The sequence below is a fragment of the Strongylocentrotus purpuratus genome, unplaced genomic scaffold, assembly GCF_000002235.5.
Source record: "Strongylocentrotus purpuratus isolate Spur 01 unplaced genomic scaffold, Spur_5.0 spur5_scaffold_2, whole genome shotgun sequence".
NCBI classification, from domain to species: Eukaryota; Metazoa; Echinodermata; class Echinoidea; order Camarodonta; family Strongylocentrotidae; genus Strongylocentrotus; species Strongylocentrotus purpuratus.
In genome coordinates, this window is record NW_022145605.1 from 25,713,881 (window position 1) to 25,741,198 (window position 27,318).

At 37.6% G+C, this 27,318-nt stretch overlaps 1 protein-coding gene across 1 annotated transcript in view; it reads right to left on the reverse strand.

Annotated features, from left to right (window-relative positions):
* Window positions 1-2,814: 2,814 nt before the first annotated feature.
* LOC115926778 (alpha-(1,6)-fucosyltransferase-like) overlaps window positions 2,815-27,318 on the reverse strand; it is a 29,425-nt gene continuing 4,921 nt past the window's right edge. Inside the window, exons 2-4 of the mRNA XM_030992078.1 lie at window positions 6,109-6,342; window positions 5,367-5,481; window positions 2,815-3,361 (exon numbers count right to left, since the gene is read on the reverse strand). Coding sequence (XP_030847938.1) covers window positions 2,903-3,361; window positions 5,367-5,481; window positions 6,109-6,296 — 762 coding nt within the window. The 5' untranslated portion in view covers window positions 6,297-6,342 and the 3' untranslated portion in view covers window positions 2,815-2,902. The remainder of the gene's footprint in view (window positions 3,362-5,366; window positions 5,482-6,108; window positions 6,343-27,318) is intronic.

The following is a 27,318-nucleotide window of genomic DNA, read 5'->3' on the forward strand; positions in this document are numbered from 1 at the left end:
CATAATTTGACAATGTTGGAACATAAATAACAATGACACCATGAACTCTTTAACTTTTGGGGATTGCCCACCAAAACTTTGATACTATTTTTGTTTCAGGGCTCTATAGACCTAATTACAACTATAACTACTACTTCTACCACTTTAACTATATTTTGTATGTATTTTGCAATTGCGAAAAATAGTAATCAGTAATATGTATCAACGGATAATTGTCGACAGCTGGATAGTTGTCACACAAGCAGTCCCGTAATGAGAGTCCCAAATTTGACAATCAAATTGGTTTGCTGCTGCTCAGATGGTTTTTTTAAAAAATTCATAATCTATGAAAAAGCCAAACTTAAGCGTTGGTCACAACCGACGGTGCGTGTTTTTAGTCCGTACGATTTTTTGGGAGGCCACGTAGGGAAAACGTAGGGAGGGAGTAGCAAAGGCAGGGAGGGAGTACCGGTAACGCACGTCACACGCACTGGGTGAATCGGTAGCCCGAACGCAGCCCGAACGCAGCCCGAACGCAGCGAAAGTTCCTCGTGCACTAAAAGTGCTACGGTGTGTCTGCGTGTTCCCAAATCCGATCGGAGGCGGTACTTACCACGTACCGATACCAAAATTTTTCCTTTGACAAGTTCGTTTTTAATAATTGAAGGTTATAAGTTGAAAAACAAAATATTTAAAAGTTTAAATTTTCTTATCATATATGCAAAATACACAGTTTATTTGACATTTATGCAAGCAGAAAATCGCAAACTCATGTTTCATGAAGTCTCTATTCTTTGGTTTTTCAAAAGATTAATCCACAACCGATTAAAGATCGAAAGGAACTGTAAAACAAAAAAGCTATGCATTTTTGAAAACACTATTTTTATTCAAGAAAACTAAACATGTTTTATTTGAACTATGTTTAGATGCTACGATGTTATTTCAATTGATTGTGTATGATTGTTTGATTTGTTCAAAAGCATAAATTTATCAATAAATTCATTTTACAAAAAAATAAAAAATAAATAAAAAGAGATACCCAAATTTTGCCCACGTTTTTACACGTAGACAGCACGCACTTGCAAGTACGGCGGGATGTGACCACCGCATTAAAGGGGAAATCCGTCTGATATTAAGTTAGTTTTTACAAAGGCAGAAAAATTAGAGAAACTGGTCAGTGAAAATTTGAGTTAATTCCTCATTGAAAATGATAAAGTTATGCATTTTTTAAGTTGCGATCAATCAAACTGTGACGAATCTTTTCTATCTAGAAGAATTGCACTCACATATTTACTCTAAATATCATTATTGAAAATATGTTTCTATAGAACCCCTGTATGGAAAGAAAAAAAATAGTCCGAGGTCAAAGAAAATGAAAGTTTATGAAATGTATGCACAGACCAAATTGAAAAGGAGCACGCACGTCACAGTGATTGTAATTGTTATTTCACCGTGTTTCTTCAACTTCTTTATCTGTAGGGAAATATGGAATTTTGAAAGTGGCAAGGATTTGTTTAAAAGAAATTTAAAAAACTGTACATAATCAATACAAAGAAACATCAAAATGTTTTTTTTAATAAAGTAAAATAGAAAGAAGACTTTTCATCTAAAGATTTAACATAGAATCCTGCTATGTATAATCCTCACGTTCAATAACCAAGCAATTTCAAACTATTTGTGCATCCGCAAAACATGATAAGTCAAGTTAAAACTACAGGTATATTGAACAATAATAGTTTTATGTTGTCTCAAAAACCCACAAGGACAAATATATGTACAGATTGTTTGAATCATCTGAAAATAGACTTAATAAACGAATATAATTAATTGTACAATCAAATGACAGAAATCATAGTGAAAGAGTTCCCCTTGCTTGACCAAAACGATGTTTATCTGAACTATGAGTTCTGAACAGTAGCTTTTAATATTAATCAAACGTGCCACACAGTCTGTCTCTTAAAACGAAGGTCTTGTTTACAAAACTTGAGACGAAATAAAAATGAAATTGTTTGAGCACACAAACACACGCACGCACACACACAAACGGACACACACAATTGGTGATGATCGACTTGATTTGAACGTCCTGTCATGCAATTATCTCCACAGAGGGACCCAGCTGTAACAAAATGGGCGCCTGTCAAATCAGGACCTGAATAACGAAGGCTCGAGAGCGTCCGGGGGCTCCGCCTCCAGGATCATGGCGGGAGGACTATCCATACAACCCACCAGGTGCTATAAGGAGGGAGCTGAACCCCATCCAGAAAGATAGAAGTGGTTCCCAAGACAACCCTCTGTTGTATAAAATTGTCCTCGGGAACGAGTGTGTTTCTATCGCTCAAGACGGTTACCCTGAAGGTTCTTAATTGCCAAAACTAAAGTCTCTCAGGTTTGTCGGTATCCCCAAGTTTAAAGGCGTGCCCTCCGATGCCCATGGACTCGAACCAGAAGGGCTATAGAATGCCTACTATTATTATCATTATTATTATAGTTTTATACATTGCCTCTGAATTTAGTGTTAATCTTTAGTCGCATGCGAAATTCAAAAGTTCAAGTCGATGATCTGGGCCCTGTCTTATAAACAGTTACGAATGATCCAAATCAAAAGTAAGTCCTGTATTCAATCGCAAGTTGCAGTCTCCCATTGCTTATAAAAGTTGTGATTGATATCTCTTAATAAGACGGGCCCTTGTGGACAAATTATTATTATCATTATAATTAATGTTTTTAACATCATTATTATTATCATTATTATTATAAATAATATTCTTGTTGTCGTTATCGTTATTATCATAAATTTCATTAGTATTATTCCTATTATTATCAATTTTATAATTTTTTTTTATCAGTACCAACGAACTGTCTCCTATCTCGTATGTACATAGTTGCAATTGATATGAACTCTTTATACGACGGGGTCCTGTTACGACAAAGCACTTTCATTGTTATCATTATTATTAATATTATCACAATTATTGTTATTATTATTACTATTATTGTTGTTGTTGTTATCATTATCATCCTTATCATCATTATCGTTTTCATTATTATCCTTATTATTATTCTGATTATTATCATTTTCATCATCATCATCATCATCATTATTAGCAGTACCAATGAACTGTCCTGTTCCAGGATACCTACTTGTCCACTTGCCGGTGGTCTCTCCTTTTCGATCAAGGCAATTCTCACTGAGGGGGCGGAAGAACTTTTCCCATCCCTCCTCAGCATAGTCCCACCCCTTGGACTCAAGGATGAGCGTTCTCCCAGTGCCGTATGCCATTATCATGCAGAACGACAAATGATGAGTCTGGCAACCGAAGCCGCATCTCTCTTTAAAGTTGCACACGATCTTTTTGGCCTTGCTACAATCTGGAGGGTTCTGGGTAAAAAAGATTAGGAAGGTGAAATAAAAATTGTCCCCTTCTATTTACTCTTCCACATGGTTCCTTTATTAAAAATCAATCAGAGAGAGAGGGAGAGAGAGAGAGAGTGAGAGAGTCTATTAGGAGAAATGAGTATGGTAAAACCGGTCATTCAAAGATTTTTTGTTGTTCTTCTTTTAAATACATTTTTGAGGCACTTCGTGATCATTTTGAAACACAATTGTTTTAGGGCTTCAACGTTATATCACATCACAGACACTGATAACATGTAGGGCTATGCCTCTCAGATTTAACATTAGTAAACGATGCCTTTATTGAAAATGTTGATCCTTTTCCCCATTCGATAGTGCCTATTATTGCCATACAGTCGACTGCGACTGCGCAGGAAAAAGGTAGTGATAAAGAAATGCTATTCAAAATCAATTCAGACCAGTGCTTCTAAAGAAAGAAGTTGGGGTTGTAGAAAAAGAGGACCAGCCTAGATAGGTCAATGGCCTTTTCTGGTCCCTCACATCCCTACTCCACCCATCAATCATTTTTAGTGTTACTGTTGTTGTTTTATTTGTTCTTATTATATTTTATATATATTGCATTTTGTATAATTGTATTTTGAATTTTATAATGATGTTTTTATTGGATGTGAAATAAATTGAACTTGAACTTGAAGAATCCAAACATGCAGCTGCACTTTCAATTTACACATGCATTCGTTCATAGAACACATGACTGTGTGACAATTATACCCCATTCACAGTGGTTTTGAAATTTGTAGCGGCGTTGTAGCGGAGCGGCGACACCGCCATAACACCACTACAAATGCATTCACAGTAGAAAAGTTATCCCGCTGCAGCAGCGGGATAAATATCATGTACCCATTCACGCTGCAGCGGGTGATTTTTATTACCTCCGTAACAAACACGTGTATGCATGGCTCATGACCCGCAAAAGGTAAACATGTCAAGTTGCTTTTTGTATCCTCGATCATATTACTTTTTAAAAAACTAGCATTTTTATTGCTTCCAGTCAGAATATTTTAATTTTTTGAAGTGTGAAATATTTTTATTTGGATAATTATAATATCTACATAATAATAAAATCAATTTGAATCCACTGGTTACTTTATTTCTATTTCACTTTATGTTCCTCATTGCTGGAGAAAAGAGGTCAGTGATAGGTAAGTAAACAAATCACACGTGTTTGTCGCGGTGTTATAGCGGAGAGCCTTCACACTGAGTAAACACCGCGACAGCAGCGGGACTGTCCCGCTGCTGTAGCTAGGCGAACCTAGCGATAGTTTGTCGCGGCGTTATCGCGAGGCGGTGTTATCCCGCGATAGTTTATAACGGGTCCGAGCCTTCACACTGAAGACAACACCGCGACAGCAGCGGGACAGTCCCGCTGCTGTCGCGGTGTTTGAGGCCACTGTGAATGGGGTATTAGCTTGGAAGATCTACATCTCGAACATAAATACAGATTTCTTTATTTGCCATATCCCTGTACCTCTTCGAAATATTTCTCCAAATAACAAATAAAAAATGGAAAAGACAAAGTAACAGTTTCAGTCAAGAGTACTTTGTACACCCTCGCCAATGTTGATTAAAGTTGATTCTAATCCATGCTCTCTTCGTATAGAAGAGACAACATCAGGTCCAATTGTAAACGTCAGTGTTTTAATTTCTTTAGTAGAATTCTTTTTCCTTTAGTTATTGACCTCTTTTAATGAAATCATATAATAAATGTATATGTTCATCTATCACGACTAAATGAGAAAAAAGGGCAATCGCGACGACTGTCCGTTTATAAAGTTTTCAATACCCTATTATTTTGCTCTTCGTTAGAAATTATGTTCAGTTGCAGGCATGGTACTATTCAAAAAGGGGACGCCAAGACTATTTAAATTGACTTTAAAATATTTTCGATCATGTTTTCGGTAGACCATTTTCCTGATGATATATTTTCTTACATAAAGATCTAGAGACAAATTGGCCTAACTCTTACTACCTGAACGAAATGAAGTCTCTGCTGTATAAGATTTGAGAGCTTCTTCAACTCATTTTGTTTCCATGATGAATTTCCATCTCCTCGACTCGTAGTGTTGTCATCCGACATGATGTACCTGGGCAGAAATTCAAAAGATTTTTCATAGGTGATAAAAATACCTTATTCCTTTATCAGAAGACCTACCAAATAATGAATTAACAAAGACCACGTACATTTAGATAAGGTCAATAAGTTTATTGGACACAAGAATTAGAAGTCGAAACCTGTACTTTAATTAAAGGAAATAGGCAGAACAACAGAGTAATTTTCCGGGGGCTGATTCTCTAGGGGGTAATTGTCCTGGAGGGGGGGAGGGGGGATAGTTATCCGGGGAATAATTTTCCGGGGCGGTGATTTTCCAGGGGGTAATTGTCCTGATATGCATCTGAGAAATCGTTCTCTTTCTCTCTCTTTCTCTCTCACTCTCTCTCTCTCTCTGTCTGTCTCTGTACGTCTGTCTGTCTCTCTCTCTCTCTCTCTCTCCCCTCTGTCTCTCTCTCTCTCTTTCTCTCTCTCTCTCTCTCTCTCCCTCTCTATTTCTCCATTTCCTTCTCTAATGCCATTTCCCCAGCAATTCTTTGTCTAATCAAGGTAGTGGATATTGAGTTTTGCAGGGGTTGGGTAGTTCTCCCTACCTATGTGTTGTCAATATCTCGAAGATAGAAAGAAAGAGGCTTGGCGAAATGAGAGAACGGTTAATTACTTTTGTTCTTGGGCATGTTTCTTGATGTCTTTGTTCTGTAAACTGTTACTGTAGAGCTCCTTGATAGGTGAGCTTTGCTCGGAAGGCTCACTGTGCTGGTTAGACGAAGGAGATTTGCCAAGTACGATGAAGCAGACGATAAGCAAGGCTGTCGTCATCGACAGCATCAACTTGAACCTTTTGTCCATTTATCACGGCTATCCCTCGCTAGGCAATCAAACGTAATTCTGCTTTCTGCATTATAGATTAATATAATTACATAGACAGTGTTAAATGTATCACAATAATGTCAAAGGTAATTATCGTGTCACCTCTCTTGAAAACAGAAGGTCGTTTTTTTCTCTCTCTCCCAGTGGCGGATCCAAGGGGGGGGGGGCCGAAACGGCCGCGCCCCCCCCCCCCCCCTATTGGCGGCGCCAAAAAAAAAGAGGAAGGAAAAAAGGAGGAAAAGAAGAAGAAAAAAATGAGAAGAGAAGAGAAAAGAGAAGAAAAGAAAAGAAAGAGAGAGAGAGACAGAGAAAGAGAAAAGAGAAAGAAGAGAGCTAGAAGCCGGGTGAGAAAGGAAGAAAGACAAGGAAATGACACTTAGTGACAGTAACGACGAAAACGGGAAAAACTTGGGGGGGGGGGGGTATGTGCGTGTGAAATGCGCGCGCATGGGGGGGGGCTAATTTTTAGGTTGTGCAAAACTGAGTCGGAATTCAGCTTATTTTCAAAAAATTATAAGCATGCTTGTTTATTTTAAGCCGTAGTGCCTAAAAAGGTTAGTAAAAAATACTTCGCGTCCGGCCCCTCCAAAGAGCGGCAGTATGGTGATCAGAACATTTTGGTTATTCCAGAAGTCATGGGAGCCTTTATTGAAGAGGGGGCCGGCCAAATACGTCAATGGCAGTGACGGTAACGATAGATGAGGGAATAAGGAGGAAGGGGTGCACATAATTGAGAACTGCAAGCGTATTGGGGATGACCATCTTATCATTTTAGGTTGTGTAATCTGGATCAGAATCCAGCATAATATATTTATTAAAAAAGGGTTCATGTTAAAGCACTCATGATATATCTTTTGTATTCATTGGATAACAAATTTCAAAGTTAAAGGTAATACAAAGTTTTGGTATTGGATCATGAATTTGGTTCAAATGAACATATTGGAAGCCTATATGCGATCCTACAATATTCAGTGATCGTTGTCGTGGTTAAAATCTAAGTCTAAAGTTATGAAATTGTAAATAATAAACTCTTTATGTTGTATAGCTCCCTCTCAAGATATTAATTAAGCTTTAAAACAATGTTTCTTGTCTAAAATCGACCAATTAGCTATTCCCGTTTGGAAATTACATATACATATACAACTACATATATACAACTACATATTCTGGAATTTTCATGGTCGCAGTTACCATTGTACGGCCGTAGCCGCAATTTGAAATTTATCAAAATTTACCGGGAGCATCGGAAAATTTGTATATTCAAATTTTCTCAAAAGCAGAAGTGTTTTAGGGGCTAAATTTTCTAGTGCTTATTCTACATCCACAGGGGCATCCAAACATATTAAAATTGTAAAGAATCACTATCCACCCAATTTTCAAAATTTCCCAAAACTTTGTATTACCGGTACCTTTAAAGTGACGTGGCGTGAGCCTGCCCCCTTTCCAAAGCCTGTGCCCGCTGGTAGTTACCGGTACGGTGCTTCTAATATGACCTTGTCGGTATTGGGATCTTGAATTAATTAAATAACGGTCTGTGCGATTTTCAAATTTCCGCCCCCCCCCCCCCCCCACAATCGAAATGCAAATCCTTGAAATTAACTTTTTTTACTACGTCCGCAGTTTCATAAAAATAAGATGGTTCTGAATTTTGCAGGAATTTAAGGTTGAAAGATTATTTTGAAAGTAAGTATGAAAATCGAAGACAAAAAAGAAATTCAAAGCCAGGGAAATACATTGATTTCCTAGATACTTTTAGTTGCTGTCATCCCTTTTCGGAATTGATTGCGAATGTGGAAAAAATGACTCCGCCGGGAATCGAACAAGGGTCACTGGCTATTAGAACGCCAATGTCTTGACCACTGGACCAAGGAAACGGGCCAGAATATAACAGGAATAATACATTTACATTCATATTTCAAAATTATGATTGCGACATATAATTACGGCAACACTTATACAGTAAAATGAACTCTTAACGATTGAAGAAATCAAATTTACACTTTATCAGCACAATCATATGAATATCATGATACAAAGGAGATATGATCGACATGATTGATATTACAGATCATGATCTAAATATGATATCTTTATGTTATTGCATTCATGTGATATCACCTGACTTAACATTGCACGAAATGATAACAAAGTATTTATTATAAGATACAATATCATGTGATGCAAGAATATAATGTTTTTTATGAAAAGATATGATATGATTATTATTATGATACTATATCATGAAAAGATACGATGTGATATAGTATTGATGTGACAAGGTATGATTATGATAAGAAAAACAATATGTTATTACTATGAGAATATAAACTGTCGCTCATAATAAATTTTATTTTTTACCCCAATTTATGGAATTATTTTGACAATGATTTATTCCTATTAGATCCAGATAATAGTATACATTCTCAGATATTATTGAATAATGATTTGCCAGTGTTTGTTTTGCGTGACTGCTAGAGCATGTGTATGCTAATATGCCTATCAACTAGGGGACCTACGCCCTTAAGTCATAAATGACAGTAATGAGGATTATTGCCCCACAAAAGGGCACTAATATGGCACATCGACACGGTTTTGATCCTGGGGCCTCACAGTTACGAGGTCATTGCTTTGCCACTGAACCATGACTGTACGCAGCGGGGGATAGGGTAGGGGGCAGTTCCCACAAATAAAAAAAAATAAGAAAATGCAATAAATTATCAATAATTCATTGCATTTTACCCCGGTCCCCAACATGAAAAAAAATCCTCTGTACGGCCATACATTATGGCTTAAGGCATGGGCACATGTCAGGGTCCGAGGAACGGCGGGGCTTGGGGGCTCAAGCCACCCCCTCACTAGAAAAAGTATGTGTAAGATATTAAAATAAAAAGAAAGGAAGAAAGAAAAAATGTGACCTGCCAGTGCCACAAAATTAATGAGGTATCAAAATATGCCCATCTGACCGCAATTAAATCATCTGACCATTATTAAATGCCTAAAACCCTGAGCTTCATGGGGCTCAGTCCCCTGGACCCCGGGCTAATTAGTGATAAGGTATAAATAAGGTATCAAAATATGCTCATCTGACCGTTATTAAATTCCTAAACTGAACTCCTGAGCTTCCGAGGGGTCTGCCCCTTGACCCCCGCTGGGGCTTTTCCCCTGGACCCCAAGTAAAATTACGCTTCCCTCGCTTCTCTCGCTACGCTCTACCTGATCGTAAATACTTTAGCCCCTCCCCCACCAACTTTGAAAAACGTTCTGCGGGGCCTGCATGTAACAGTGGTGGTGATGCGGATTTGTTAAAAATATTTATATTGTATTCATATGAATACGGAGTAAAATGAGCACGTTGTTATTTGTAAGCGAACGAGAGTGATAAAGCAATACAAACATGTAAAGATATAAAGAAAGTGTTTAATATATTATGACAGTCATGAAACACATAAAGAGCACCATAAGTTAATTGTTGTGGATTTCCAAATAAATGGAAGTTCACATTGCAATATTAGTTGTAGCGAACAACTCGGCACGATCGTATTTTAAGCGAACCGTTAGTGATGAAGTCATTCATGAATGTAAATATGTAAAGATATAAAGAAAATGTTAAATATATTTTGACAGTCATGAAACACATATAGAACACCACAAGTTAATTGTTCTGGATTTCCAAATAAATGAAAGTTTTCATTGCAATCATAGTTATAGCAAATAACTCAGCACGACGAGCACGTTGGCATTTTATAAGCGAACAAGCGTGATGAAGTAATTCATGAATATAAATATGTAAAGATATAAAGAAAGTGTTAAATATATTTTGACAGTTATGAAACACAGATATAACACCACAAGAGTTTAATTGTTCTGGATTTAAAAAAAAAATGGAAGCTCTCATTCAATCATGGTTGCAGCCAGAGCTGTTTCTTTATTTACTCCACAGGCATTCAAATTTCATTTTTTGCAGTTAATGCGGGGTACAGCCTCTCTTTCCACGCAAATTTAAAAATTACATCCTGACCGAATATGCATTTTTTTAATGTCTTATCTCGCGTATTTTGGGGATAAATAACACTTTCACAACATACAAATGCTCAATTTTTCGCTCGCTCGCGAAATTGTGAATCCAGAAAATTAATATATTAGCAAGTGGATTCAGCCCCCCCCCCCCCCTGATGAAAATGTAAACAAAATTGCTCGCACATAACTTAAACTTGGGGAATGTTGATATCGGACAAGAGGAAAAAAAAGAAAAAAAATTGTACCCGCTTGTATGTACCGGTACTGTGCTTTTAATATAACCTTGTCATTATTAGCAAGTCGAGTTGAAATAACGGTCTGCGCCATTTTCAAATATCCGGCCCCCCTATTCGAAAATCCTGGATCGCGCGCCTGCTAGTCTCCCCCCTCCTCATTTTTCTTCTTCTTCTTCTTCTCCTACTTCTTACTTCTTCTTTTCTCCCTCACCTCCTTGGTCCCTTCCCTCCTTCTCACCCTTATTCTTCTTCTACTACTTCTTCTCCTCGTCGGTTGGAAAGGGCACTCTGAAGGAGAGTCACTCTCGGAGGGCACATTATCGCCCCGCATTTGTGTAAGGCTTATTTCACTTGGATATGTAAGTACTGAGAAGAAGGTTTGCATATCAAAGAACTTAAACAATGCTCATGATTATACTATTAACATAAGAGCTGGTCAGCTCCTGCATGGTAATGACAACGATTGTAACGGAATTTTCAATAAAAAGTACACCCTATATTAATTTGTGTTTCGTATATGTCTGCTAACACACAACTTGTTAAGTAAACAATTAAAAATAGATATACATACAACAAATACATTGGTACATTTTTTTAAAGGATGCTCGCTAGGTAGCAATCAGGATCAACGTTTACCGTTAAGTACTAATCTCGGATATAATTATTTATGTCTAATTAAGACACATACTATTAACATAAGAAGTAAGAGCTGGTCAGCTCCTCCATGTTAATGACAACGATTACAACGGAATTTTTAATAAAAAGTAGACCCTTTACTATTTTATGTTTGGTATATGGATGCTAACATATATTATGAGCTTATAGATACGGACCCAATATTTCACCAATTAAGCTATTCATTTTAGCATATATACATGGAAAAGTACTTTGTTAATTTTAAGAAAGTATGCATGAATGTATATTGGTAGAACAGTTGCTCGGTAGGTAGCAGTCAGCAAGGAGGTTCCCTTTTTAAGATAAACGTTTAACGTTAAGTACAAATCTCGGATGTCATTATTTAGGTCTTAGACAGTCGATCAACTCAAGGTAGAGACGACGTCATTTTGAATGAATCATAATAAGCCTTGAACCTGTCCATAATAAGTCACCCAATTTCAACCCCTAAGAGGCCTAATACTTCGTTCACAATTAAATTCACAATTAATTTATGATTTGTGAGGTCACAGTGCGATTATAAATGCGAATACGCTTTGTGAGAAATTAGAGAATAAGTTACTCTTTAATAGCCGCTTTACATTAGGGACACATTTAACGGTCAAAGGAAAAGGTAGCCTTTAAACAAGGCCACATGCCTGATAGACGCCGAGCGACTAAAAAGAGACTAATCGCGAAAACCTGAATGAACGCCAGTGCGAATTGTCCAGACCTGTGGCCTTTATCAATCTGGTTTGGATTTCTTATGTTAACCCTTGTTTCCGACTGGAACTCGCTTCAGAAAACGTAGTGTCCAATCAGCGAACGTATCCTCGCACGACGTCAGCATATAGTATCCATCACACACACACACACACACACACACACACACACAAAACTCTACGTAGTGCGAACATGGACCTACATGCCTACTATACGTACGTGCTAAGACCACTGACCTCTACATGGAACGAATCACGAACGAAGCCAACTGGGAGATCGCCGTTCTGATTGGTCAATAAATCCAAAGTAGGCGTATTGGCATGCTAATATGTATCTATGAATAATTCATGCGGAGCAGTGAAACCCACTTTGCAAAAGGTCTCGTGACATTCGTCACTCGGTCGCGCGTTCACCCGGGGTATCTAGACTCATCTCAGCCGCTTAGCCAGAGTCACGAGGCCTTGTCAAAAGGCTAAGAAAAAGGCGGCACTTATCACAAGGGGAAAAAACACTTGTTAGAAAAGAAAAGTAACAGGTGTTAAATTTAAAGGTAAAGACCAGTTTTGGAAACGCCCCCCTCTCAAAAAATAAAAAGGAAGTTTGTATTACCAATCATGTGAAAGAATATGTTTTGACCAATACGTGATCATACCAAAACAAAATTGCTGAGAAACCGCCTACTAATTGATATATTTGGTAAATTAGTTTATCTATTGGGATGTGATAGATATTACACACGTGTCGCGCACGTGTGCGTAGTCCCATATACATCTTTCTGTGTACAGTGCTAAGTGCTTGTAACTTTACCAAGACTGGGCCTAATTTCTTATGATTTTGATGATTCCAGAACCTTGCAGTACACACCAAAACATATATATATGCTAGATGATCATCCTTTTTTGATCGATTCCATAACGTTTCTTTCACAATGCGATCGCATGACCATAACTGGTCTTTATCTTTAACAGGGCTATTATCACATGTGAAATGAGGCACTTCTTGCACCTGAAAATGGGCACTCACCAGAGATGAAAAAAGTACTTATGAGAATGGAAAGGGGGTATTTGTCAAAGAAAAAGGGGCATCTATTAAATATTAATCGGAGGAGAAAAGCGGCATTTGTGAAAAGGGGAAGGGGCTCTTATAACAATTCAAAAAGGCACTTATAAGAACGGAAAAGCACGTGTCAAAGTAAAATTCCAATTGTAAGAGGTAAAAAACAGCCTTGAGAATAAAGTTAAAAAGTTATTTATTGAAAAAAACTCTTTTGCAGTGTAATCAATATGATTTCGTAATACTATCATACTTTCGTGTCTGTTTCGGGGGCTATGGTTGACAATCTTTATAGTAGGGCGGCATAGATGAAAGTGTTCTGCACTTTTGTCTGAAACCTAAATATTTTGTACGTTGTGAAGTAACTTCTTCTGATCAATATCAGATATGGAAGCATTGTCAGAAAGTATGCTAATGGTTCATGAAATAATTAACGTATGCTTGCACAATAATATTTGCCGAGTTAAAGCTCGTCCGGCCTATGAACATTTCGTACCTGAAATACCCTTTCAAAACTCATCGAAAAAGGCTGACCTACTCGTTAGTTTCCTGTGAGTTCAGGATTACAAAGTCGTACAAAACTTGTGAAATTTAGTTGAAAAATGTTGAAAAAAACCGATCATCAGATTTGGGAGGAGTTTGGTTGCTAAGGACAATCATAAACGAAACTTACACAATTTTCAACCTTTATTTCTACAGCTTTCACTCTTACATCACCATTACCTGTCAAGTCGTAAACCCATCAAAGGGATGAAGCAAGGGTGAAAATGGGATTAAGACTGTTTGAGTTTGTGTATTTGCCCGTTCGCCCTTGGAGCCCTGGCTCGATAGGCAAACCGTAAATAGTCGTTAGGCAGCATAGCTGATAGTCCAGCCTCTGTACCGTTTTCGTTTAGCGCACCCAATCAGCTGATAAAATAACACACCCTCAACGTTGAAAGTAGACCTAGCCATTCCTCTAAATCTGGGTCCTGTTCGTGTGGACGGAAATTTGGGGATTGCGCGATCAGTGGAGAGACCGCGCTGTGTGTGGGGGATAAAAAGAACGAACGGACTGAATCTGGACTACATAGCTGAAGGAGCTTCCACACTAAAATAAGCTTCAGCAGCTTAGTTTGGTATAGGCCTACATAGATAGAATATAGTAAATGCTGCACATCACCCTGAAGTAAATAGTCAGTTTGTGAGTAGATAATATTAATATAGGTTCTTGTGTTATACGTTTCACTGACGATATAATCGGGTGAAAAACAATTGAGGTACTGTAGACTTTTAAAAAGTATTTATTCATATATTTTCAGGGGATATACAGTATGCTCCCCAATTTTGATGAAAATTCGTTTGTAGAAGCTTTTAACAGGGTAAAAAATACTTATATTTCAAAGGTAGCTCTTAAAGAAAACCATGTGGTCAAAATGGCTTTAGTAATAAAACAGAAAAGGTAGCTATTTCGGTAGACAATACATACAATTAACCTACTAATAAGGCGAGGGTATAGTCATGGTCTATTAGTCTAGGGAGTGCCTCCCTAATTGCGCAGATAATATGGAAATGTTTGCACATCCAAATTGTGTGTATTAATCTAGGCCTACTTACAAAGTTGATTTTAAACAATGTATAAACAAATCAATCATGAATTAAAAAGTTTTTTTGGATTATGCCAGATGATCAGAAACGAGTAAGAGACAACAAGTGGAACCAGAGGAATTTTCAGAAAATGGGCAGAAATGGAGAGAAAATGAGGAAGAATAAGAATTAAAACTGTCAAAGGCGAAAACGACTGTCAAGCCGAAAAAGAAGATCAATGAAAAATATATTCTTTATAATTATAAACCTGTTGAAAGGGTTTTGTAATTGTATGCACATTATTTTGACTTATGCGATTGATCAATATAAATATTACCATAAATGTAGAGGTTTGAGGGGAAGGAAAACAGCAAATAGAATTAAAGAAGAACATGTTTTAAAAAAACGAAGACAATGAACAAGGAAATGAAAACAATTTAAGGGAGTGACGTTAAGTAGAATTTAGATTTTAGTCTTTTAGAATAATTATTATTATAACATACGAATTATAATATTATTTTGCCAATGATTATTCTTCTTTTTGTAAAGAAAAATATAAACAATGGAGGGATTCAAATGGAAGCACAGTGAATTTTTTTTTTTACAGCATCGCAGAGGAGCCATATCTTGACGGTTAAAAAATTGATAGAAATGCTTAGATGAAAAGAAAAAAATGCGAATAAATATAAAGGCAGACTAAGCAGAAGGCAGAGGTTGTCATTATTTTTTCATGCAGTCAAAAAGAAGTGGTTTAGCCATGCGTTTGATAATTTGGAAACTCCTATGATAAATTTGAATTGTTGACAGACCATCGCGTATCACACTCCCCACAGTCGACAGGTCTACATCGCGACGACGAGCTGCTTTGCCCACAAATACTGCAAACGAGAGGAAACACTAGAACGTGCCGACAATTTTGGTAACCTCTTTTTGGCACACAAGAAATACCATCAACAATTATTACAAATCAAAAAACAAATAAAAATGTTAACGTTGTATTTAAAGGTAGTAGCCCTCATTTGGACACCCTATAGAATTTCGATAAAATTCCATGGATAAGCTCTGAGGTGTGATGGTAACCCTCTCCAGAATTTAAGAGCAAATGTACCATTAGTTTTGAAATGAAAAGTGAAAAAGATTTGTTTTTCTCTTTTCTTTGAAGTGAGCAGTTATTGGCTCGTGGAGGGTTAGTTATTAAACTTCAAAGAAAATGAAAGAATTATAGTCATTTCTCATTAGAAAACTACTGTTCAGTTTGCTCTAAAATTTGAAGAGGGTTATAATCATGCCTAAGAGCTTCTACCCATGGAAATTCCGGGGGAAATTCATCAAAGTTGAGATGGGTGCGCAAAATGAGGGATACTGCCTTTAATGATATCTTCGGTATCTCAAGGAGACCGAAATCATTGTTCTATTTGTATTCCAGTCTTAGAATGAACTGCTACAGGGTGCTATACATTGTGACGACGAACGGACAGTAATATCTGCCCCAAACTCGAAATAGCGGCAGTTTCCATCGAGCTGAAGATTTCGGGTACGAGACGCACATAATTTTATGCCGCAATTCTGTCGAGTTGAGGAGCAAATCGCTCGTCGCTCCCGTGTATTTTTTACCTTGGCACTTCGGCATGATAACCCTTTTCAATGGATCATTAATTTGGAGAAGAGCAGTGAATATATTTCTTTTATTTTTCTTAAAGTTTGATTAGTAATCCTGATCGACAATTATTGTTCACTCTCTTCACTTCACATTTCAAAATTACTGGTCCAGCGCGTGGCACGCGCTCTAAATTATAAAGAGGGTATGCACATGACTAAGAGGGCTGCTACCTTTAAAGTTATTGGATAGTTTGGGAAATTCTGGAGGTGGTGTCGGCCCCCATGATTTTGTTAAATCGGGAGGATGAAGTATATTGTGGTTGAAGTTCAACCTCTCTTGTCGAATGATCATCAATATTTATTGAACACCATAATTCGATAAATCTGTGCCTGCTTTTCCGCGGTATGTCGTTTCTAGTTTCTAGCCAATTTGATTTTCCTTTACGTCTCTGATTGCTGGAGAGACTGGACTGAGGCAATCATCAGTGATTCACCTTCTCGAGAAAAACAAGGTAGTGCTTGCACGAGTTAAAAATAATAGCCCTCATTTGCACATCCTCCCCAATTTCGGTTAAATTCTATGCGTAGGAGCTCTTAGGCATGATAACAAACTGAGGAGTAGTTTTCAAATGATGAATGAATAGATTCTTTTTTTTTCTTCTTTGAATTGAACATATTTATGTTTCGTGGAGGGTTAGTTATCAATCTACCTTTAAAAGCGTCCCAAAAATTTGATGGCAAAATTTAACTTAGAATGTTTAATGTTATGAAGAGGATGTCATTCAACCCACGCTTCTGCAATGATTTTAAAAAAACAAATGTTTTTGAAGACGAATATCAATAAACGTATACAGAATGTGGGTTTTCTGCCATCAATGTTCGTTTTCAAACACATTCGTTGTTAAAATAATTGCAGGTGTGTGTGTCGAAAGACATTCTCTTTCACATCATTAAACAATTTAAGGGAAATTTTGCCATTACATTTTTGGAAAATGTTGGGCTCCCAGCAGTTAAACTTTCACACACAATTTTTGTTACACGAGTTTGAAGAAAATCAAAGCTTCATTGAAACTAGCTGAGATGACACTGTTGCATACGATGTGGGGTATTGTGACGTCAGAAGCGAAGTTTTGGTTATTTTGGTTTTTAGCCATAGAGGGTAGTAGCGAATTTGTTAGGGAAACTAAAACACGTTGTTGCAGTTAGTTATCGGCACTGAAAGTGCACCATTTTTTTCTTGGTATTTTGACACAAGCCCAATGTTGTGAGTATTTATTTACCTTTGTTTATTGAAATATGATGACTATTGTTGTGTTTGATGCTATTGGTGATAAAAATGAAGAAATGCAAATAGTGTAAAATTAAGTAAGAAAATTGTTACTCACGTACGTAAATTCACGTTGTGTGTGGGCATCCGGTTGTGTATAAAGTCATTGGTAGTCTTTCGTGCAGCCTGTTATTAAGATTTAGGTTACCGCTAAATGATATGTTGGGCCTATTATGCTTTGATAATTAATAGTGAGTCAATAGGTTGTATCAAAGGAGCTATGAACTCATCTTAGCAGAAATATGTAAAGATATTTCCTAACTCATATATATGCCATTTATTTACAGTTAATTACAAACCTGTTTATTATTTGACTGGATAAGATAAACAAATGTTGGATAGATTATTTGATTGTCATATCAGCTATGATAAGTAGCATATTGGATGCATTATTCTAGTAATGCTTATGATTGTGTTTTTTATCTTTTATTAAAGGTTGAACCTTGCACCTGCCAGTTTGGAGTCTTGGTATCACAAAAGGGTGTCGCTGTGTTATTCATTCGTCAATGGTGTATTTCGGTTAAGTGAATTAATCGTCAATCGTCAATCGTCAATCACAGACACTACTTTGTAATTAGCATAATTTTAGAAGGACTACCCATCCTACTACTTACACTATTCCAGACATGGGCATCAACCCTTACGTAATACCTATTGTTCAGGGGGGTGAATGAATAGATCACCCCCCCCCCCCCCCTGAACAATAGGTATCAATTACAGATCTACGCCCATGATTCCAGAGCTACTGATATCGATGGCAAGAAATACGCCTGAACCACCAAAATTTATCCGATGCCATAAACATTTACCACGATCAGCATGAACAGGTAGATTCGTTTTGAGCTTTCGACAACTCGTACTGTAAATTTTACAAGTCACAAACAAATTAACCAGCTAGGATTTGAATCTACATGAACATGTACTGCTTATTGGGAAGCGACACTACCATCACGTCACCACTGGTTGTCAATTTGTTGCTGGGGCTAACCCACTTGGATCATACTATAATATAATATTGAAAATTCACCGTTGCATTCTGCTACCTTGGCTACGGCTAACATTAGTAACCTTCGGCTACTCCAGTCAAAACATTGGGCTGAGACATTTATGACCGCAGTACCAGCTGCCACCGCAATTATATTGTGCTGAACAATAACTAGGTTAACCTGGGTCTGGCCTTTATCAGAGTCGTCATGTGCACATTAGTCACATTCCAATTTTGGATGTAAAAAGAATAAGGTATGTTCACTTCGAAGAATTAAACTGGGACATGTGCATGTCACAGATGATCTAAACTAATTTTCCTTGTGAATAGGTTACAACCTGGAGAAAAAGAAAAAAAGAAAGAAAAAAAATGTGATGATCTGAATAAAGAATGTCAAGAACATAGAAAGGTAAATATATACGAAATAGAAGATGAAGGCAGTAAAAAGAAAGAAATCCATTAGTACAAAACAAACAGGAGAGCTCCTCGCGAGTGACGTCACATATTTGCCAATTTCCGTTTGATCGATTTCAAATTTGAAAATAACTTTCTTTTCCGTTATCGGATTCCCACCAACCTTTCACTAAATATGTTATTCCTACTTTTATTAAATCAACTTAATATCGGAGTGGCTGTGCTAAAAATATTGAACACGTACGGCATGTCATAAAAAGGTGCTTTGTCATGATACAAACGATATATATTGGGTTGTTTAGGGGGGGGGGTCATGAAGCCCAAACATATGCCCAAACAAAAATTGCCAGGTAGATAAAATGTCACCCCTATTTCAGAATAAAACATAATAACCCTTTTCCAGACAACTTTAAGCCAAAACAAACCATTCCTTCAGTGCTACATAACTAGTAAAATCAGAGGACTCGAGTTTTACGATTGTTAGTTTGGGTAGGGATTTTCTGTAAAATTAGCATTGACATCAGAAAACATGCAATACTTAAATTGACTGTTGACCAATTGTATTACCATTTGTGTAGTGTAATGAAGAGTTTATTTTAAAATAGCTGGTATAAGTTAGCCATTTATGAGATGTGTTATTAGAGATAAACGTGTGATGAGCACAAGAGGTTTATTATCTGGTCTAAGACTATGAGAGCTTCTACCCATATAACTTAATCAAAGTGGGGAGGTTTTGCAAATGAGGGCTAATATCTGTACAGGTAGTGGCCCTCATTTGCACGCCCACACCAAATTATATTTCTTCTCCCAATGAAATTTCATGGAAATTCGGGAGGGTGTACAAATGAGGGCTATTACCTTTAAAAGCAATGGATTAGTGTGTACAGGTTCGCAGACAGACTGGCCTTGCAATGCATAAGGAGTGGCATGGGTGAAGAAAACGGCCACCCTCTATGAAAGCGACTAATAATTTATGAGTTCCGGAAGAGGAGGTGACACCCAATTTTTCAATACATCATCAGCATATGGCGCGCGCGGGAAACATATCGTAACAGTTTGCCTTTGCGCGGGTACCTCTCACACGATTTTAATGGATGATGCTGGGATTGACACTGCTGGATAATCGGAAATAGTACGTAGCGTGACTTCGCTAGGTGGTTTATTGTGATCATCACACGTTTATGCCTAATAATTAACAAATCTTTCTCTGAACCCAAGATCGATGTTGTATACAAGATGAACATGAGGATTTCAATGAGGAAATATATTCGCGGGTGTGTGATTCGTTCAAACTTAGTCCAATATTTGATTTTGTTATATTTTGTATGACATTTTAATACTCTGCTTTCATGCCATGCTTGATCCATCATCTGTTAAAGGCGTCCACGTGTAGCACACAAGTAAGTTTTTTCCTTTTTCTTTTCCTTTTTTTCACGATTCTGCTATGATGTGCAACCTTGCGTACACGTGGTTATTCTTAACCTAAAAAACATAAGTGCAATACTTATTTCCACTTTATTCAGACTAATTTAATAATGGTGTTGATGTACATAGAAAAGTCAAAGTTTATGTTCGTTCTTCAATTTTCATTTTGAACACGTTTGTTTTGAAAAGAGTTGAAGAACCGAGTGTTAATGTCGTTATCTTTCACGTAATGACGCAATAATAAGTGAAATTCTGCCTTTCAAGTTTTGGGGATTCTCAAAACTATAGAGGAGCTTTAATTTAAAGCGCTTCTTAAGTGTTGGGAACCCCAAATTCGCAACAACAACAAAAATAGCAAAATTTCACTGAAATGTTTATAATGATGTAAAAGAAATGAGATTTATCACACACTTCTGCAATCATTATCACAACAAATGTCTTTGACGCCGGATATTGATGAAAGAATACAAAATTTCGGCTTTTTGTTTCACGCAGAAAACAAAAATTTAGTATTCTTTCATCAATATCCGCCTTCGAACACATTTAATGAAATGACAGCCTGTTTCATTTCGAAGTAAAATCTTGTCATCATATATTTGGGGCACCCAACACTTTAGAGAGGCTGTTAGTGTTGGGAACCAACGGTTTAATGGTAACATTCCATAAAGTGCAGAATGACGAGGCAGGCACGTATCCAGAGTTTGATGTTTGGGGGGGGGGCACATGCCCCCCCCCCCCCCCCCCCCCCGTGGCTACGTGCCTGTGACGAGGAATAGCAGAATCTGCAAGGAATTTTAAATAAATGTGTTTAAAGAAAAATATTTGTATGCTGTATATAATGCACAAAACTCAAATTATAAATTCTTTCATCAACATTTTGAGTGTACGTTTTTTTTCTCAAAACAGTCCTCTAGTTTCAGTCATGCTTTCATGTTATCTTTATTTTAGTACTTCTGAGTTCAAATTACCGTAACATTGTACATCGAGCTTACAGTAGGAAGACTTTAATTCTTAAGGAGCGTTTTTTCTCACAACTGAACAACTTTACCGAGTCCCTCTAAAATAAAAGACGTAAGGCCTACAGTATTAATTTTTTGAAATAGGTAGAATCCACACATGAAAAGTATAAGATCACTATATTGCGATAACCATAAACGTAGTAGGTTTATGCAATAACTGACACCTCCTTGTGAATATAATCCGTCTGCTACGAGAAAAAAATGGTGTGAGACTTCTTGACTTGTGTGAACCATCCCGTCTCTGGCAGCAGCAATCTTCAGGGTCGCACAGGCCATAAAATCTTGCGATGCTCGACTTTATCGTGTTTTCATGCTCTATTCATCAGTTTGATGTTTAAGCCACTTGACACTTCTATTGCCCATAAGATGATTGAAACTTGTTGAATTTTGAATGGAAATACGATGTACTTTTTTAATGGCTCTTCCCTAACAACGGGATATGGGGATCCTGACATTCAGCCAAAGGTAACCCAAAATTCAACCATAGTTAAAAAGTTTTCACCGAGTATTCCCCCAGTAAGCCAGTTTTTTCAGGTACGAAATGTTCATAATATACAATGCAAAAGAAAAAGTCATCGAATGGGCTTCCATGTTGTCCCACCCCTCCCCCTCTCTCTCTCCCCCCCCCCCCCCCCTCTCTCTCTCTCTCTCTCCCCCCCCCCCCCCTCTCTCTCTCTCTCTCTCTTCTTTCATTTTCATTCATATTCAGTTGATAGGGGTACGTCCTCCCATGTAACATTTGATTTCAAGACTCGATCCTTAAATTCAAATACCATCAACAGTTAACAGGTAAAGTCAAGTTTTGGAAATGCCCCCTCTCAAAAAATTGAAATAGAAGCTCTTATTACCAATCATGTGAAAGAATATGTTGTGACTAATACGTGATGATACAAATTTTGCCAGGAAACCGCCATCTAATTGTGTGCTAGATGATTAACCTTTTCTGATCGATTCCATAACATTTCTTTCACAATACATTTGCATGACCAGAACTGTTCTATACCTTTAAGAAACAAAACTAAAGTAAACCCATATATCTGATGCAATACTAAATGAAATATAACCATGAATATAAAGATAATACAGAGTTTGATACATATAGACTGAAAATAGTAAACTAGTAAGGATTTGTTAGGGTAAATAGGACGCATTCTCAATTATGCAACCATGAGGTAGGGGGCAGGGCGGAAAGGGGCTCGTATGTGAAGATAGGATGTAGTGGTGTGTGACCCCTATACCCCCCCCCCTTCAATAAGTTATGTCTCTCATTGTGGTTTGTTTGCTACACTTTCGAAATTATCACCATGGGTGCGGGTGACAACAAATCCTACTTTTGTATATCATCAAACAGTCGTCATGTAAATGGTTTATTGGCGTTCATTGTGGAGCATTTACAAACTCTTAATGCAAAACAGACTGCTCTGTAAACGCCTGTATCAGTGAATTGCTGATTTTCAATTTCGATGCCACAGTTTTTTGCAGCAGTATTGAAATGTTTTCGGTTATTCCCAATGAAGTAGCCAATATTTAGGCTATATTTCCTTTTTTAATTGATTTTGGACAGGTGTTATATTATCACTCATGCGTAATCTAGTGATTTGTATGTTTGATAATGATTAAAAATTCATGAGATGCAGTACATAAGCACGGCAATTATTTTTCTCTATTGGGCTAGAATAAGCTATGGATATATTGCAATCTAAATGAGGGATATAACATGTTCCAGTTCAGGCCCGAAGTGGATTATATGTATCACTTTGGGCAGTTGGCCAAAGCGGACCTCACACATATTGAATCTGTGAGATCGTATATTCATTAAAGGCAGGCTTTACTATACTTCAGCTAGAAGGGATAAGACCACCTAGCGAGCCAGTGAGGTCACTGTGACAGGTGGCTATCTCATTAACTCAGCTCTCATTTAACATAAGAAAAAGAGGATCATGGGGGACCCACAGGCACCGATTGGGGAAGTTTTCTATATAGAGGGAGCAAGTAGCTACAAGTAGGACAGTGTGCCTCTTGGTCCCCCATGATCCTCTTTTTCTTATGTTAAATGGGAGCTAAGTTAATGAGATAGCCACCTGTCACAGTGACCTCGCTGGCTCGCTGGGTGGTCTAATCCCTTAAAGGACGACACCATTACCAGAGGGTTGATTTCTGTCACTAAAACTTGTCATTCAATTGATGTTAGAGCCGCCTTTTTCAAATCAGTGAATCTTGCTCAGTTTTTAATGAACGGGAATCCCTCATCATTTCCCAATAAACAAAATCACGTGAAAATCACGTCAATATCAAGGTATCGACTTGAGGAGAGTTACGTTCTTCAAACACCGGACATTTACGTAAATGTGTTAATACGTTTATTGCATTAGGTAACTTGAAACACACGTACACTAAATCACGCAATTGTCACTGCAATATCACCATTATAACTACGTGATTATCCCTACCTTGGAGACCATGGTTTGTAAACCTAATACTCCCGTGTTTGTTCGGTTATGAAATTACATCTTCATACACGAAAGTATCGCGTCACAGAAACACGTGAAGCGTTAGTGATAGTTTTAGTCAAAATATCTGCGTGAAATTCACGTGAATATTACGAGGCTGACTTGAGATGAATCATGTTCTTCATTCACGTGAAATTTACGTCGAAGAGGAAGTATGTTACTGTAACCCGCGTTCAACCCAATAATTACGAAAATGTTACACAATAAATGAACCAAAATAATGACGTTCTCATCCCGTTTCTGAACATCGTGTCTTGGATCTTCCATAATTACGTCCAGGCGCGCCGGAAGCAGTTTGGGATTAGAGGGGGTTGGGTGGGGGGGGGGGGTGGGTGCAAACATCCCAGATGAGAAAGCTAGTTGCAACTGGTCCAGTTGATGAACCATTTAATGCCAACTGGTAACCCTGGAAATTGAAATGGGCTAAATGATCCAGTTGATCCAGGCCAGTTATAATTCAACTGATCTAGCTGAGCCATTAGAAACATTTGGTAAAACTTCCAACCAGTTGAACAGCATCAATACTTCAATACTGGTACGTCTGTATTTCCAATGTAAGGGCATTGGTAATAAGTAGACTTACATAATTGAATTAATCGAAAACATTTCGTATATTTGTACTTTATTGAAATTATTTTAGTTCACAGTTAATGTTTCCCTTATTCATGTTTAACTATTTATACGAAGTAGCGAAATGTCCTAATAACTGGTAATTTATATTTGTAGTATTTTCGAAATGAATTGCATATAACTAAATCATCAGTAATTAAGAAATATGCTGTAAATTCAGATAAATTGTTTAAAAAACATAGATCTGCACGCACCCCATATTCAATATGCAAATGAATTGGTGTCAGCTGGGTCAACTCGAAGTATGCCAACGCTCAGTCATCAACTGGTACAACTGGAAATATGCACACTCCAGTTATCAACTGGTGCAATGAAAATATGCCAACAGTCAGTTATCAACTGGTGAAAATAGAAATATGCCAAAAGTCACGGGATTATCACCACGGAACTTAAATGGTAACTGTGAAACCATCAAGACACCCAAGAATAACTCATTTTCACACATGGAAAACACGGAATACCCAGCTTATATTCATAATCCGTTTGAGTCACGCGATCATCACCGCGGAACTGCTGGCAACTTTGACTACGATTTAAATAGGTGTTTTGAGACACCTAATCATGACTAATTTTTCACACCTAAAAGTCACGTATGCCCAGCTTAGATTAATAATCCGTTTGAGTCACGAGATCATCACCGCGGAACTTATGGCAACTTTGACTTCCATTTAAATAGGTGTTTTAAGACACCTAATAATGACTAATTTTTCACACCTAAAAGTCACGTATGCCCTGCTTAGATTAATATTCCGTTTGAGTCACGAGATCATCACCGCGGAACTGCTGGCAACTTTGACTACCATTTAAATAGGTGTTTTAAGACACCTAATAATTACTAATTTTTCACACCTAAATATCACGGATTCACAGCTTAGATAGGTAATCAGTTATAACTACGTGATCATCACCAAGAAAGTTATGGTAACTTTGAAACCATTTAAATAGGTGTTTTAAGACACCTAATAATGACTAATTTTTCACACCTAAAAGTCACGTATGACCAGCTTAGATCAATAATCCGTTTGAGTCACGAAATCATCACCGCGGAATTTATGGCAAATTTGACTACCATTTAAAAAGGTGTTTTAAAACACTTAATAATTACTAATTTTCACACGTACATATCACGTTTTCACAGCTTAGATTAGTAATCAGCTTGAGCCACGTGATCATAACCAATACATTTATGGTAACTTTGAAACCTTTTAAAGAGGTGTGTAAGACACCTCAGAATTACTAGTTGAATATAACCAGAGATTCACGGACAGAACAATAAGACGATTAGCCGGTGTAAGTAACGTGATTATTACCATCAACCTTGGATAACATGTGAAACCAATAAATAAAGGTGCTTACAAGACCAAATAATTACGTATTTATCGCCACCATCGGTTAACTGACAAAAAACTCGTTGCTTGGTCAAGTGGTAATTTGGTAATAAACACTTGATTTACAGAGGTAAGTGGAATCACGTTACTCCAGTCGCGTGATAAACTGGTGGTTTTTAGGTTAGATGAAAACGTGAACAGGAGTACCTTTTTTGTTTAAATGAAGGCACGTGTCGATAACGTTTAAATCTAGTTCAAAGGGCACTATACTTTAAAATCACTTAAAATACACTCCCAAAAGAGGTTACATTTTGGTGTTCTGTTTATTGGGTTAATACATTATTCAGTTTAGGAAGGATGGATTTTTTTTAAAAAGTGGTCCCTGAAAGGAAACTTTATTGACACTTGTCATCACTGGCGTACTGGTGGGGGGGGGGGGGGCTTGGGGGCGCCAGCCCGGCCGGCCCAAATAAAATCAAACCATGACTTATTTTCAATTCCATACAATTAAGTGAGTTATAAATGTTCATGATATCACATGATTTTCAACAAAATGCGCGTTCTCCATTTTTGTTGCAAACTGACACATTTCCAAATAGCCAGGAAGAGCATATTTGTTTTTTATAGTCATTAATTGGCCTTAGTGGCCACTAACAGTAACGCTAGTAGATAACCGTATATCCAGTTTAGCGAAAAATCTGGATACCCGTATGTCCGGCTTGCATATTTTTTATTTACACGCCAACGAGGGGAATTTTTTTCGATTAATTCCAATGAAACCGCTCGCGGAAAGCCTGGACTGTATTTTAAACCTTTACACGTACGTACTGTACTGATAGTTTGATAATGTACTGAAATTGTTTTGTCGATGGGTGTTAATTGTGTGTACATGTGTGTGTATGTTCACGCTCGCTGCGCTGATTTCTGCTCTCATATTCAACAGCAAATTGAAAAATTTCCGACGAATGTCAGAAGTGTACTGAGAGACAAAATCCAACTGACGTATTTCCCGTGGTGAATTCCTATCTGGCTTGGAATTCAGCGCATACGTCAGAGGCTTGTGATTAGTATAAATCGTGAAATGACGACCTTCCAAAAGATGGCGGAAATGCTTGATGCCTAAATAAGCAGCTAAGAGTTCTCTGGAAAACGTACTATACTTCGTCTCAGCTGGTTGGAATCGTTTGGAGAAGAACGCCATAGGTTGCCATTGGTTATCAACATGCTGCTGTACTACTCCACCAACGCCGAAATCAGAGGCGTCGACCACCAAGGACAATGGGGCATCAAGTTGCTGATGGACGAGAAGTGTAGAATCAGCCAATACCTCTTTCTCCCTGTTGAATGCAGCAAAAGCAGTATCATCAAGTGAAATTGGCTGGTTCTTACGTTTCTGATTTCTCAGAATGTCAGTCAAAGGCTGGAGCAAATCCGAGCAATGAGGGATATGAAACGCCTATAGAAGTTGACGAGTCCCAAGAAACCACGGAGCTGGCGAAGAGAAGAAGGACGAGT